Genomic DNA, 16115 nt, shown 5'->3' with positions numbered 1-16115 from the left:
AGTTAAAAAAAAGTTATTACACGTCATGTTGAAAAAAAATATTGTTGTTATACGTCATATACAAAAACATGTTGCACGCCATATTGAAAAAATATTGTTGTTACATGTCATGTTGAAAAAATATTATTGTTATACGTCATATTTAAAAATTTTGTTACACTTTAATGCCTGAAATGTTGTTAGTTATGAATCAAAATTTCAAATCCTTTCAACTTTTTGATTTCTTTTTGTTTTTTTTTATGATTTGACATCGATTAAAATGTTTCTAACACGTTTTTATAAATCAAAACATTTTTTTTTATTTAAAACACCTATTTCAACTAAAAAATGAAAAAAATTCTTTTTGAAACCTTATGTTTATAAATTTCAAATTCTAGAATTTATTAGTATCTAGGTCTCGAATTGATTCAATTAAAAATTATTTCAAATATCATTTTTATCATTTTAGTTTCATTTCAAAATATCTAAAAATCAAATTCCTCCAAATAGCCATCCACCCCAAGCACATTAAAAACATCTCTCGTCATTTTGAAAGCACAAGAGAGAAAAATCGAGAGTGTAGCAGACGGATGTTGAAAAGATAAATCGATAAAATTAAAAAGAGCTGGATGGTGAGAGACATAAATCGGAAGGAGAGATGGAAATGGAGAGAATAGATGGTTTAATTTATTTGAACATGGTTTCAAGGATATTTTTGTCAAGTCATGATTAAATATGATTAAAAATAATTAATATTATTTTTATGGTTATTTTTGAAATTTTACAAAGATGATCATTTTTCACAATTTTTTCTTAAATAATTTTTAATTGTTTAAGTTTTACTGCTTTTGTGCAACCCCTGAGAAAAACAGAAAGTTAAAAAAAAAAAAACCCTAAATAGTTGTGGCATTAATAAAGATGGAGGGTGAAATTGATGATGGAGTAGTAATATTTGGAAGTGAAACAGATGTGGCTGATATCCCACACTTGATCCATTAAATGGGCAACTACAAATTGTCAGACGAAAAATGCATGGCAAAGTCATTGAAGGCCCTAATGGTATGTACGTAATACCTTCTTGTGTGCACATATACGGATCGATTCAGTCTTCTGCTGTCTTCATTTACTGCAAAATTTTAGGGTTAGGATGAATGTAATGAATGCATCCACCAGCAATCGCACCCTAGGGCAAAATTCCATCATCTCTAGCTGGCTGCCAATCATCATCTCCAATATCTTTACTTCTTGCCAATTTTTCAATAACTATTTTGCGGCTTAAAAGTTATAATAAGTACTTACACATGACGATATATATTTTTAAAATATTTATATACTGTGAATGAATTAATCGGTATTCAATTAGAATTTTGTCGATATTTATCAACGAAATTTCACCAATAAATGTATTCCGTCCATAAAACATTAATAGGTGATGAGATTTGAATAAAAAATTTTAAAATTTCATAATTACTGTCTTATGATCGGGATGAGGTTTTGTTGATATCGTAAAGATATTTATTACTGTGCTGAAATGTTAAGTGCAACAATTAATGATGAATTTTTAATACATTGAATGATAAGTTTTTCTCCGGTGGAAAACCTAAACCAGTACTTTCAAGACAATTGTAAGTGAAACCCTTCTTGTGTAAGTATCATACTCCAAGCATGCATGCAAAAGGTTGAAAACTGAAGGAATGATTGACGCTTAACCATGAACTTAGGACCATAGAAAGGGATATGTTCTCTAGGTTTTTCATCATTATAAGTTGACCTAGAGGATGATTGATATGGTCTTTTTGATCCTTGATTATATTTCAGCTTCATCCTTTGAAAGCAAAAATGAACAAAAGAAACGCCACCAACTAATAGCAGAGATGAAACGGTTGGCTTGAAGTCTGAAAAGTTGCTGGGAAAATAGGTGAATTGCCAGTCTCGTATTAATGGTTTAGGTTTAGGGTTTAGTTACCCTTCCAATTCCGAAATGGTCTTCAAAAAAAAAAAAAAAGAATGAATGCTAAGATTATTATTCACTGTTTCATGAGGTGATCTGATATACCATATAAAGGTGAGGTCACCTCAGTTCTTATGAGAGAAACAGTTGATTTCTCTGTTGGAGCCATGAAGCTAGCTTGTCTTGTTTCATGGAGAATTTCTTTTATGATAACCCTTGACATTTAATTTCAAATCCTCACAGATAATTAATCCCCTGAAGTCATGAAAAATCAAGTTTAAAAGCAGAAGAGTTTTCGGGGGCTTATTAATTACTGGGTTTTAAGTTGGGGGCAGGATTAACTATGAAGAATTTTCAACAATTTAAATAGGGGTGTATGAGGTTGGATTTTGAGGCTGTCATGTGTAGTTCGTTTTAAATGTCATGTAAGTAAGAGAGCAAGATTTCGGAGCATTGAAGTGATATTTACTTGCCACTTTTAATGCTTGGCCTGTCCTCCTTTTAATGGGGTTTGATGAACCCAATTTAAGAACCCCTCTTAAGTAGACACACTCTCCTTGCATGACTTCTGCAACCCAAAGAGGAGATTTTGGATGTCCTTCACTACAACCGTCTGTTTGATCCCAAAGTTTATTTCACTGGGCTTTCTCTTCCTTTCTCCTTCTTCTTCCTAGCATTTTTTCCTTTTAGTTTTGCCCCCTCTATGGCAGTTTGAATATGGCTATTTAGGTAGGGGAGGCAAGAGTACTGCAGCAAAAGAAGAAGAGAATTGGACGGAGTGGTTGCTAGTTTTCATGGATATTATGGAACTTACGGAGCTCTCTTTGGCTCCAAATCAATTTCTTGCTGACAAAAGCTGCCATAGTTCATCATCTGATCAGGCTGATTTCAATATCCCTTCAAAGAAGAGGAAGCTTTTCCCAGATCACCTGCTCAGTGCTGGATCACAATTTCAAACAAGTGTTGATCTTCAAGTTAAAGACCCTCTACCACTAGACTGGGAGCAATGCCTTGATCTTGAAGTATCCTTCTTTCTTTTTGAAATGAAAAGTTTCATTAAACTTCCAATATTCCTGTTCAAATGTTTTTTCATGATGAATGCTGAGATGCTGTTTGTTTTAGACTTTTTTTACTGTCCTGTTGAAGAATATACAATTCGGTTTTTTGCTGTAAATGTTGTAATTTGTCACAAGCACACACGCGCATGCACATATACGTCTGTCTGTATCAGTATGATGAACCTTGCAATCTTGGTACAGAAATATAGTTCTTTAGGCAAAGGATGTTTGTTTTTAACTCAACTAATGGTTTTCAAAATCTGGCTGGGTGCTTTTGATGCTGCAGTCAGGTAAGATGTACTACTTGAACAGAAAAACCTTGCAAAGGACGTGGAACTGGCCGAAAGATCAGAAGCTAGACCTTGAACTCAACATCTCCCAGAAATCCAATTGCTCGGAGCAATGCAGCGCTTCCGTCTCACTCGAAGACTCTAACAAGCAACACTCAACAGGCACTAACATGGTGGCTTTGGCTTGCTTGAATTGCCATCTCCTGGTCATTCTCTCCAAATCATCCCCTGCCTGCCCCAACTGCAAGTATGTCCACTCTCTTCCTACCTTAAAAGCCCAACCACCAAAAGTTACCGCCATCAAGTCTCTGGATACCTTAAGCCTCTTGAACTAATATATGATAGAATCATTTGAGGGGAGGCATTTTAGCTTAAAATCAGACCTTTGATACGACTGGTAATGTCATGATGCTTAAGTTTCACGGCTGTACTCAGAAACAGTAAATATAATCTAGGGGGAATGTGGTTTTCATGTAATTGACTTTGTTATATATTCTCATTTTGTTGGTATTGGGCCTCTCTTGGTAAGGAGCATTAAATTTGTAGAATGAAGGTCTGCCCAAATGTTTAGGCCTTTCTGCAAGAAGTAATGAGTTTTAGCTACTCAAATAAAGTACATGGCTTTCAATGACATATATCAATGTTTCCCATTTCTCGCCCCCATTTTTTGGTACAGTTTTGTTTGTTTTTCCACCTTCCCAAATCCATGTGCTTACTTTTCAATTAAGATCTAAAATTGTACAGATAGTTTATGATGAGAATTCAGAATATTAAATCACAAAAAATCCTAACTCTGCCTCTGCCCCTGTCCCCGGGCCTGGGGTAACCCTTTCAAGATAAAATCAGTATTGAGTTGGCTGACATTAATTAAAGGGGTTGTTTCAGTTTCCAATGTGCCTGGCATTAGCTCCTACTCGTGCGGTGACCCAAAGTGCTCAAGTGGAACCAAAGCCATACGCACAGATCTGTAAGCTATAAGCCATGGTTGTCAGGCTGCATGCATTTAATCACCACTGCATGTTTTCACCTTTCTACTCTTCACCACTGAAACCTACTTCTTTCCATTGTCCACCATTTCAATTTCACTATGCATTTGATTTGCTATTCCTATATTTGACTGTATATGCAGTGACCAAGAATTTCTTTTTTGCAATTACAATTAAGTTTGCTTTCAGGAAAAATTGTCATTCACAACTTTGTAGTCATAGTTGCAATACCAAACTAAAATTAAGGGTAATTTTTAGCGCAAAGGGGCTGCCTGGCCATTGAGTTTAGATCCCAACATGAGCATACCTACAAAAATTAAGGTTCATTAATTATGTTTACAGGACATAGGAGACGTCTACATTAAGTTTACCCATTTTTAATTTTGAATATCAATATTTAATTATACTTCAAAAGAGAACGTGGGTAAAATAAAATCTAATCCATAATATCGTTGAAAAATAAATAAAATTAAAAAATACATAAAAAATAACATTAATGTTCCATAATTTCAGGTTTGGTTAATTTTGGACAATAGCTTGGGGTTGAGCGGTATGCCTCGTCCAGTCTGCAGTTGAGTCGTGTATGACAATGTACTCAAATTGATATCCATGTGCTCCTCGCAACTATTTATTAATAAAATATACTTTTCAAAAAAAATTCTTTAATTTAATTGAAACAAGCCAGGCAACACCAGGCCTAGCTCGACACGGAACAAAATGGCTGGCCCATTTACTACTGGAAATAGGCCATGTTTGGTCGAGACCTTCAAGTACGCTGGGCTTACAAGGCTGACAAATGATTGCACAAGGCTCGTGGGCTAGCTCAACATGGCTCACTTCCACTAAACAGGCTGTCTACGCACAGACCATGCATTAGTCCTAGCCCGCTTTTGACCTCACATAAAAACCGTTAACAACTACAACGAGGAACAGCTGAAAAACGCCATAGCCAGAATTTGACCCACAGCCATCCCTTCCATGGAAATCCTCAGTGCGTGAAAAATTATTAAAAAAGAAAAGAAAAACCCAAAAATGAAAAACAACGTGCCAAATTTCACGCCCTGCTCTGGATTGCCATTACATCAAAACCAACGTACAAAAAAAAAAAAAACTAGACTGAAAAGAAAAGAAAGGTATCTATGCCTTTTCATTCAATTCCATCGAGCAAAATAATTACAGGGAATGTGGGTCAAGAGCTTGAGATTAACGTCAATAGTTCTGGGAGCATGCAATTTGCTGGTGGTGGTGTTGGGTGGAATTCTGGTGGCCATTGCATTTCCAGGATGTGGCCACCGCAAGGTTTTGCCACTCGCCATGGTTTCAATGTTAGCTGCTATTAAAATCGGGACAATGATCAAACTGGGAATTGCCCAAGAAGCCACTGCCAAAACCATAACCGATTCTCCTTCTGAAACTGACGTCCTGGACGCTGTTATTCGCCACGACAGACGGGTAGCTACCGTATTCTTTAACTAAATATAATATATATATATATTATGTCTATATCTTGAAACCTAAATTGGGGGTCTTTTTTATTTTTTGATTGAATAGGTGAAATACAAAACATGGCTTTGGTGGAGCCGGTTTGCCTTGGTGCTTACCCTGTTGCAAATTTTGGGTGCTTTTTATCTTCTCTTTTACGTGGCTAGATATCTTTCTCAAGATGGAAATTCAAGTCAGTGTTTTGAAGGTAAAATGGGTTTCATTCTAATATTTTACCTATTATCTTTTTTTTTAATATCCCTTCTTTCTTGTTTTTTGTATGTTGCTACTTGTACGCCTATTACTTTCTGAGTAAATAGAAGTAAACTAAAAACTAAGGTCTTACTCACATATTGCATTACTGTGCCATCTAATGTATCAAATTTAAGATCATGTCCTTAGTAATAAACTTCAATAGTATTGCTTGTTTTATGTAAACTTCATATGGAATAACCAAATGGTTCCTTCAATCTTTGGTCAATGTGTAATTAGATAAGGAAAAAAGTTTTTTTTTTAAATTGTAACTAAGAAATAAAGAATGACTGGCTACTGGAATTAATAATATTGGCTGCATGTGGAAAAGGAATTACAAACTTTTCTGCTCTCTATAGTCCAACAACCATTAGAGAAGTAATGAGGAAGCATCTCACTTGTAAGTCGATACTGAATTCATGGAGAAAGAAATCTCTGTTGTCTTAGATTAATTTTATTGTGATAAGATGCGAGCCCTTGGTTAAATTTCATATTCTTTAATACTGCTATTAAGCTCTAATACTTGAGTGTTTGATAACAATTTCTATAATTACCCAAAACAGGTGTTTCATGGTTTAGTTTAAGATTTTTGCTTGTCTGTTTTATTCTTAGCCTTCATTTAACTAACCTTGTGTGAGAAATCAAAAGTGCATTAAAATGGATGTGTATGTGAGGGGATGAATGACCCTCTAAATGTGAGGAAAAGCTCCTGAAAATTGAACTTACGTTGTGAAGAATGAATGTGCATCTAACAATTAGGGGTTAAAGTGTTCTAATCATACTGTTTCAAAATGTAAATTCCTGGATTTAGTTGGCATGTCTGTTTCCAACAGTTGACTCAGTTTCTTGATGAATTCATGAAGCCATTCAAAAATTGTATATTTTTCTGTTGCTAATATGGACGCCTTATCTTTGAAGTTGCATCAATGAAACACACACAAAAAGAAAAAGGAACTTGATTTTTCATACTAGAGAAGAGGAAACCTCAACAAACTGTAATTGAGTTCATCAAACTTCCAATACCTAATACTGTTTATGCTATAGTTTGTTGTTTGTTGATTCCTCCACATTTTAATTCAAGTTTCAGAAATAACCAGTCAAGCTGCTGACTCATTAAGATTGCTAGTGTAGGCAGGATTTTAAGTATAGTGATCTCTTGATTAACTTTGAAAGGTGTAACTTTAATCACTATGAATTTTTGAATGCAAAGATTCACCGTTCCTAGTTCTAATGGAAACTTGCCCTAATCTTTGGCAATTTTTGTAATGTAGGACTGGCTGCTAGCACTGGTGCATGGAAGCTAAAAGTAATGGTTGTATTTATGGTCACGGCATGTTGTATTGCATTTGTGCAGTGTTTTACAGGATCTGATGTCTTAAGATGGAGGTTTTTTTATGCAACGCAAGATGATGCATGGAAAGCTCACTATCAAGAGGTGTTTGATTATGGAATTCGTGAGGCTTTGTGTTGTCTGGGACGTATTGAATACTTGTAGGTACTTCTACAATTTGGAATAAAATGGAGATACTAGTTGTGCAAGCCATTGGATTTTTAAATTCTTTCTGTACTTTTTCCAGCACTGTATTGGAAGATGACGAAGTGTATTCAGTAGCAAAATTACTGGGTGATCTTGTTGCTTACCGTGCATCAGGCACTGGACATTTGGAACTTTTGACAGGTTTGTTTTCAATTTATTGATTGCATATTCTACATCAATCAAAGGCATTTTGCTTCTGTTTTCTTGACCCTTGATCCTCAACTTCTGTGGTGGATATTTTTGTAAAATATGTGATTTGCCAATAAGCTTCTTAAAAAACTCGGAGACAGTACTGAAATTTTTACACGTTAACTTTAGCTAATATAGAACCTAGATACCGAGAGTCTGTGACTGTTATTACCTCAAGGGGTTGCATGTGTAACTAGATACACGACATCTGTACAAAGATATAAATCAGGTAATCAGATTCTTCCCATGTGTCAAATTCTAAGAATTTAAAAATGCTTTAATGTTTCACAATATAATAAATTCTTATCCAGATACGATTTTTTTTTTGAAAGATATAATAAATTCTTATGAAGATATGATATGACACCAGAAGAGGGTGTCCCAACTTCAATTCCTTTTACCAGCTTCATTGTTTCTGTTATTTTTCTGGACTTCCATGACATTTTGGGGCTGCTGCTATATATTTTCAAGCATCTACGATTGAAAGACACAAAAATGGGCATGCTTCATGTAATAAAAGCATTTATTTTCTTATAAATTTTTCAGGAAAAATGCTAAAGCAATTTCTGTTTCTTACATGGAAAAATTCAATGGGATTATGACTTGACGTAGTTAAAATTCTTAAGATGTATGCTGTAACTGTTTTACAAGCTTTCTTTCTGTAGAGCCAAAAAGAAATAAGAAAAGGGAAGGGAGGGGGTGGGGGGGGATGGAGTTCTGTAAATCTGTGATTACGTGCATTCAGTAGCGACTTTTTCATGGTTTTGTTTCCTCTGCTATACTTATTTTGCTTGACATATTAGAAGCATTATCTTTCAGGTCTAGCATTGTTGCAGAAGCATGGTCAATCCCATGAACCCGATGAATGTTTTGTTGAGGCACCTCTAGAACACCTGCAGGTGGCTGCTGCTTTTCATAAATTTGCTGAAGCTGCCTACACGGTATAATGATAGAGCATACTGTTTAAATATACTCCCCATGATTTACATGGTAAACCTAAAAACGCTTTACAAATGCAGGGCCCTTTGCTTGATTTTGGAAGAAATCCTTTTGTATTTCCATGTGCATGGCTCTATAGGCAAGGGATTTTGACCCCGTGGACTCGTAACAGGTTGTCAATATAGAGGCGAATTTCACTTGAGGTGCATGATTATCTATATAGCATGATGACACAACACAGTCGTAAAAAGTTCAGGATATGAAATCAGTGTTGATGCTCCTTTTGTTTATCAAATTTTCAGTTTGTGCAAATTTATGCAATCTTATGTTTTACATGCTTGTGTAGATATTTTCATGCAATACTTATTCATATGTAAGGATTAACTTGTCCTGTTAAAATATTAGCTCCTAATTACTCTGTACATGTTAATCATATCTTTTAGAGATTTGTTATATTCCACTTTCTTATGTAAGTTCCACTTTCCTTATTAGGCGTCCTGCCCTTGATGGTGATAACTGGTGGCGAGGTCATGCAGCAGCATTTTTAAAATTTGTCAATTTACCTCCTGGAGTACTTCGTCGAGGCCGTGTTTGTCAAGTGAGTTTACTTGTATTGTTTTGTCTTAATCTACATGTTGAAGCATGAACCAGTTCTGGCTTCTGATGGCTGTTCTAGGTTCTGAATTAAATAGTTAATGGGATAATAGTGTCCAAAAGGGTAGCGTTTCCTTGACCACCTAGTTTGTACCTGCTTTCAGTATTTATTGCATTTGATGAATATGGTATAGTTAGGATAGATACAAGAAGATTGATGAGTAAACTGTTTTTATTTTGCCTTTTTGATGCATGCGTTGACAAGATTTTTTTTTCCATCTTTTATACAACCATAATCATGTAGGACGTACAAGCCTACCCCTCTTCATAGTGCTAGTTAACCCTATCCATATAAGATTACAAAGCCAATTAAATTTGCTAACCTTCTTCTATAAGTCTGATGAGAATAAAAATATTACATTGAAAAAAAAAATTATTTGTCTAATTCAATTCCAAGCTCCAAAGTCCAAGTGTGGCCTACGAGAATGGAAATATGCATAATGTTGCAATCCTGGTGATTTTTAATCATTATCAGGAAAGAGGTCAAGACTAGGTTTTCACTTCTAACTCTTTGCTACTTTCTGTCCTAGAAAAAATGTGAAGCTGCATATTTCGTTGTGGTTTTACATCATCTAAGATCTGTAGTGATTGCTGTACGAGGAACTGAGACCCCTGAAGATCTCATAACTGACGGTTTAGGCCGGGAATGTCCTCTGTCTGAGATGGATTTGGATGGACTGATAAAGTTAGTCTCGCTCTCTCTTAACATACACAAATTTCCACAGATGCATATAAATATGGTTGCTGCTCTCATCACTAACTGCTATCTAATCTATTCATTCTGGTCTGTTTCTGGAATGTGATGACTTGCTGAATTGGCGTCAGCTTATTTTTCTTTATCGAGAACCTTATCTCACCTACCACTTGAGCTTGGTGCAAGTGGGCAAAAAATTCTGTGATAAGTAGTGCTTGCAAGTTTTTTCCCCCCTGATGTTCTGGGATTAGTTGAATCGCTGAACTTAGAAAACCATGGTCTATGGAAAAGTTAAAATGAACTAAATATTTGAGGATGCAACTCATGAAATCAAGATCCATTGTTTAGCTATTAGTATTTTGCCCATTAATATGTGTGTGCAGTGGGAAGGGGGCTGGGGATTAGTGTTCTCCTTTGTTGAAGCAGTGGTTTCATACACAGACTAGCGGGAAAATTTAGCATTTCTATCTATTTGGTGCAGCTGTGCCCAGTACCTCAGTATGGAGATGTCTAATTTCTGAAAAAATACTTCCAAATGTTAAAGATAGTATGATTATTGTATTGCTGAATATCTTAGAAGCTTCTCCATTGAACTCTTTAACTGGATCGTGATAAGGGTGTGAACAAGCCACTCCTAGTTGATCTTGGCCCTGTTTGAGTTCTGCTTGTTTAACTAATAGGCTTGAGTTTTATGCACTATGTTCAAGCTCAGCCCACTTAATTTTTAATAAACTTGAGTTTGGCTAAAGTTCAATAAATGAGCTCATGAAAGAGTATCAAAACAATCTGTTTGCCAGCTTTCAAATCAACATACGAATTAATTGGTGACGACAATGATGATGCATGCTTGTAGTGAACAAACAAGTCGCAAAAATAGAAACAGTGTTGCCAAAGGTGTAGAACTGCAAATCATATATAGCTCAATACAACTTAACCAAAATAATTTTGGGAGCCTAGGGCTTGAGTTTGGAGGAAGAGAGACGGGAAGTGACTTGACTGTCCAGTGAAATCTGAACAGAATGGAAACAGTTGTGTGGCTAGGGCTTTAACTGATTGAGGGAGTGAATATAGGGAACAGCAACTGCAGTTGATAAGAGTGGGAATCAGGGATGTCCAACCCTAGGATATTACTCTGCCTTAAACAATAAATGAGTAAAATATGAGTGTTGCAAAACTAAAAGGACAAGCTGACATGTTTGAACTTGACTTGTTTACTAAATGCTATTTCTTAAACTGTTCAAACTTGTTCATTTAATTTAATAAACAACATAGTGACACTAAACCAGGCTTGTTCACCGACTGTTCAATGAACTTATTGGTTCATTTACACCCCCAAATGATGATATCCACCATATGGAATTATATCATTCTAAGTGTGATTGGGATATAAAATTTTACAGCATCAATGTGCTTCCGACTGTAATTCTTCTTTCTAAGATTGCATCATTAGTTCTTCTGGCTTTGCCAAACATCACATTTCCTTTTCCCCTCCAAAGTAATTAATAACCTCCTCATTTGTATTAAAAATACATGTTTTTATGCTTTCTAGTTTGTTATGTTTACTGGTGTCTCTAAATAACGTGACATTCAATAACTATACTTTCCTCTTTGCAGTAGCAGTTATATTCACCCTTCTGTCAAGCAACGTGTAGAATCATCTTTCCCGCACTATGGGCACTCAGGTATAGTAGAAGCTGCCCGGGATCTTTACACACAGATTGAAGGATATTCTGGAGATGGTAAGGAGATCTTTATTGTTGTTCTTCTTGTTATTAGCACTACTGCTTTTGCTGTTTTTTCTATAATTACCACTTTGAGTTGTATTTTGATGAGAAATATGAGGAGGCCCTTCAGAATTCTATCATCAAATTTATTGGTTTGGTTGAGCAGCACGTGCTCCAAAATTTCTTGGATTTAAACAAGTAATTTGGAGGTCACAAACTGTCATCGACATTCCAATTGAAGTGTTGCTTTTCAGCACCATTTCTAGCAGTTCAACTGTCTAACATCATTGTACTTACAGAGGCTTCACTGCCCCTGCCATTGCTAAGCAGTACCATGCTTGTCATCTCAACTGACAAAAATCATTTCTAGCAGAACAAACTCACTGCTCCCAACTGCTTTGTGTAGTGATTGCGTCCCACCACCAGTATGCACCACATTCTTGTCTATTACACTGCCCCTTATCCACTTCACCATGATTTGCCTCCTTTTATATGGTGACCATCTTTGGCAGTATTGCTTGCATGATGTTTAGGGCCTTAAAAAGAGCAAGCTTAAAGGCTGAAGAATGGAGAACCTGTTTTGGTTTTAATTTATGCTTTAAATATCCGTACACTTCTGTTCCGTTACATTTCAGTTTCCTTTTATTTTGGGAGTGATGGTCACTCTTTTTGCTGTTGTGATTTGCTGAGGGCAGTCTATGGCGGTAGCCCATGCAATTTATTTTTAATGTTTCAATTGCATAATTAGATTGAGACTTGATGCTTTTAGGGCCAAGAAATAGTTACATTTATAATATTTCAAATTATAATGTGCTTTCAGAGAGATTTCAACATTAATTTATCTAATGAGGGGACAGGGCACGTGGCATTTTTTTTCCCTCGTGTCCTTACTAAGAAATGGAAAGTGCTAGCTCTGATCAGAAAACCTAGCAAATTTAATGCTAATGTGCATATTTTCTTAAACAACCACGAACCTAGATTTCCTTTTGTCATATTTGGTCTGCTTGTTTTTAGAATTTAACAGCTTCTGGTGGATGTTACTAACATGGTTTACCAAGGTATATTGAGGAGCAACAACTATGTCGCAGCACATACTTCCAAAGTAGATCTGATTTGCACTTAATCGTACTATGTTGGAATAATAATTCTGTTGTTTCCATTACATATTTTATGCATAAGCTACTCTCAAATGCAGAAAACTTCCAACTAAATGATTAGCTATAGTTGGTTGATGCTGTGTAAGCAATTACTATGACTTGCAGGATAATTGCTTAAGCCATTGCTCATAAAAAAAAAAAAGGGGGGGGGGGGGGGTGGTGAGGTGGTATAAGAACACAAAAGAGAAGTGAATGAAAAGACAATGCTACATTTATAGGCTGTAATTTTGCTATATCAATTTCATCTACCTTAATGGTATCTTTATCCTTTTTCCCTTCATTATTCTGCATAAATGTTTTGCAAGGAGAAATATAAGGTGAGAAGTCAGGTTCTGGGGTTTGGAAGCTGATGTTTTGGTATAAATATTTAAACATTTTTTTTTCTTCTCTCAATTACAAATTTCATCATGTTGACACATTGTAAAACAAAGTGTTTTGTTCTTTCTGTTCTTTTTATTTTTTAAAAATTACTTTGTAGCAAAGGTTATATATGAAGTATTCCTTTGATACTGCATATGAATCCTTTTAATTCTCCTGTGCAAAATGAAAAGTCAATCTGATTTCTGAACTATTGACCTCTATGAGATTAATTCATGCTATTTACCTTATGTCAAGTTTTGCTAAGTGCTATTTTTGTCTTTACAATGGTGAAATTGGATATTTATGAGACTGTACAGACTACAATGTAGTCTGCCCTAGCTTTCATATATTCTGATCTATGGAATGCAAATGGTGATGCAGAATGTCAGACAGTTGGCTTCCTTTCCTCATTGCTGGGAGCTGGATGTGAATGTGATGGTTATAGTTTGTGCATAGTTGGACATTCCTTAGGAGGTGCAATTGCTGCATTGTTAGGAATAAGAGTATGCTTTCCCTCACTTCCACTGATGTGATTATCTACTATTTGTTTTATATACTATGCTGGATAATTGAATAGATCTAGGTAAATATCTGTTATGTGCCCATTGAATATGACCATAATCTCTTTCTCTCTATTTCTTCTCTTAAACTTGTGGATTGTTAGAGTGACATGCATTTTAATAGAGATCAAGATGATCCTATTTATTAACCATGGAAAAGTAGAAGGGGAAATTTCACTTAAATGGTATGACCTGACTGGTTTCTAAGAGAATCCCTTAACTTGAAGTTGTGGATTCTGCTTAGAATCTAATAGGAACAGTGTGGAAGTTTTAGGTTATTTGGGCCCTAACTTACGAGAGTGGATCACTTTACATAATATAGAGGCATCTGTATTTATGTTGCCATGTTTTCTAGATTATTGAGCCTTGAAGATATATTTCAACTTAAAACATTTTTTTTGCTTCTGAAGATATGACACGAAGCATTGCATTCTCTTTCGAAATGTTTGTAAGGAGATAAATACCACAATGTTTTTTGGCATCTTGAGCCTCCTTGCTTATCAAAGATCAATATGAAATGACCCATGCATAATTGTTCATTTGATAGTGTATAAAACATGAGGTACTGAGGGTCAAACTACACCATTGTGTCCCACCCCAACCATTCCACAATTCACCAGTACCGAAATAAATACAAACAGAAAAGAAGAGGAAAAGACAAAGAGGAATTCTATAATTTCTTTCGCTGGAAAAGCTTTGTTCACTTACTATTTTATGTTCAACTTTTTGTCCTTTGCTTTCTATCTGCAGCTATATCAGCAATTTCCGAATTTACATGTATATTCCTATGGACCTCTTCCATGCATTGATTCAGTTGTGTCAGATGCATGTTCAGATTTTGTAACAAGGTAATCCTGAATGCAATCATGCCGCTGAAAATTTAAAGGAATGATAACCAATTTTATCCATAAATTTCTTGTTTTTTCATTGTAAGTGTTTGAGGTTTCTGCAGCATTGTACACGGCAATGAATTTTCTGCCCGCCTTTCAGTTGGATCGATCCTACGGCTTCGTGCAGCTGCAATAACAGCACTATCAGAAAATACCAAAACTAATACAGCCTTGATTTTCAGACTTGCACACCAATTTCTTTATGCGAACAATTCTCATAGAATTAAGATTGAGGCAGAGAATCCGGCCGAATATTCTTCTGAAATAAGCAAAGGTGAAGTATTGGAATGATAGTAAAAATAATTTTCTGTTTATGCAAATAAATGGCATGAGATAGAGGAAATCCAAAAATTTCCAAGTTGCCATCATGGTAGATGGCAATCTTGTACTACCTTATCATGGAGTGGAATCTGTTTGCATGTAAAGTTTGCTGCTTAATCTATGGTGGGACAGATGTTTTACTAAAGGATGGACTACTTATGCAGAGAGCAAGGATCAAGTTCCGGAGTTTTCCCTCTGTCATGAGACTGATAGGAGACAAAATCTTGTTGACATTGGTGATAGTGATTTCATCAATCCTTTTGTTGACATTGGTGATAGTGATTTCATCAATCCTTTTGCTGCTGATCTAAATCGATCAGATGATCCAATATCTCAGTTTATGGAAACTGTCTCCAGATCTGAAAATGGGTCGGCCAGTGATCCTACTGAGATGTTTCTACCAGGCCGTGTAATTCATATAGTACCTCAAAAACAAAACCTAAATATCCCACTGTGGAAAAGCTGGACGGTCCAAGAGAACTCACTGAAGTATAAAGCTTTCTTAGTAAACAGAGAAGACTTAAAAGATATTGTGGTTTCACCTAATATGTTCTTTGACCATCTGCCCTGGAGGTATGACTGCTAAGTTATTTCATGCTTATTTGAACTTTTTCGCTTGTTACATATTGGTCAAAAGCAGCAAAACTTTTGATAAACTTGGATCTTTTTCAGATGTGACTCTGCCATGCGAAAGGTTTTGGAAGCTGAAAATGTCATAGGTGCACTGGATGTATCTCCGATTGTGTGACTGGCATCTTTTGAGGCCAATATTCAGTGTTGAATGTTTGTCTTTAGGATGAAAACCCATGGTTGCATGATCAAACATGTTATCAAGCATAGTCTTAGAGACTTTGGGTATGAACAGTTAGGCCATAACGTGGCGCACATTTTTGAGCCGAATTGAAGTAACTTGCCGTGTACCCTCCATATTTAGAAAAGGGTGCTACACTGAAACACATTGTCCAGCTTTTGTGTCACAGGATTCTTTGGCATCTTCTTGCTATTTTGGCCAATTGAACAAATTCACTACGGAGATGGTTGAATCTACATTTTTTCAATGTGATAATTATGTTACAAAATTTTTGAAAATTA

General features: G+C 35.7%; 2 protein-coding genes across 3 annotated transcripts; both read left to right on the top strand.

Moving 5' to 3' along the window:
* LOC18602513 lies at positions 2363 to 3937 on the top strand. The gene is made up of 2 exons (XM_018118857.1): positions 2363 to 2952; positions 3275 to 3937. Exons 1-2 carry the CDS (start codon positions 2725 to 2727, stop codon positions 3611 to 3613), a joined length of 567 nt encoding a protein of 188 aa, XP_017974346.1. The 5' UTR covers positions 2363 to 2724; the 3' UTR covers positions 3614 to 3937.
* LOC18602512 (sn1-specific diacylglycerol lipase beta) lies at positions 5208 to 16115 on the top strand. 2 transcript variants are annotated; one of them, XM_018120237.1, is made up of 14 exons: positions 5208 to 5716; positions 5816 to 5954; positions 7270 to 7489; positions 7576 to 7676; positions 8544 to 8665; positions 8744 to 8835; positions 9156 to 9261; positions 9848 to 10002; positions 11632 to 11750; positions 13634 to 13755; positions 14563 to 14660; positions 14765 to 14976; positions 15188 to 15596; positions 15696 to 16115. In XM_018120237.1, exons 1-14 carry the CDS (start codon positions 5447 to 5449, stop codon positions 15769 to 15771), a joined length of 2241 nt encoding a protein of 746 aa, XP_017975726.1. In that variant the 5' UTR covers positions 5208 to 5446; the 3' UTR covers positions 15772 to 16115. The 2 variants fall into 2 exon arrangements, with proteins under 2 accessions (XP_017975726.1, XP_007033999.2); XM_007033937.2 differs by having other exon boundaries at positions 11626 to 11750.

This window comes from Theobroma cacao, chromosome 4 (assembly GCF_000208745.1).
Source record: "Theobroma cacao cultivar B97-61/B2 chromosome 4, Criollo_cocoa_genome_V2, whole genome shotgun sequence".
NCBI classification, from domain to species: Eukaryota; Viridiplantae; Streptophyta; class Magnoliopsida; order Malvales; family Malvaceae; genus Theobroma; species Theobroma cacao.
Note: the sequence above shows the minus strand (reverse complement) of the source record. Positions and strands in the feature narration are given on the sequence as shown.

What these genes read in the sequence shown, in the direction of transcription:
- LOC18602513 (XM_018118857.1), top strand. Translation starts at nt 2,725, where the DNA reads ATGGATATTATGGAACTTACGGAGCTCTCTTTGGCTCCAAATCAATTT. An exon ending in AGCAATGCCTTGATCTTGAA is followed by an intron (nt 2,953 to 3,274) that starts GTATCCTTCTTT and finishes TTGATGCTGCAG; the next exon opens with TCAGGTAAGATGTACTACTT.
- LOC18602512 (XM_007033937.2), top strand. Translation starts at nt 5,447, where the DNA reads ATGTGGGTCAAGAGCTTGAGATTAACGTCAATAGTTCTGGGAGCATGC. An exon ending in TTATTCGCCACGACAGACGG is followed by an intron (nt 5,717 to 5,815) that starts GTAGCTACCGTA and finishes TTGATTGAATAG; the next exon opens with GTGAAATACAAAACATGGCT. An exon ending in ACATTTGGAACTTTTGACAG is followed by an intron (nt 7,677 to 8,543) that starts GTTTGTTTTCAA and finishes ATTATCTTTCAG; the next exon opens with GTCTAGCATTGTTGCAGAAG.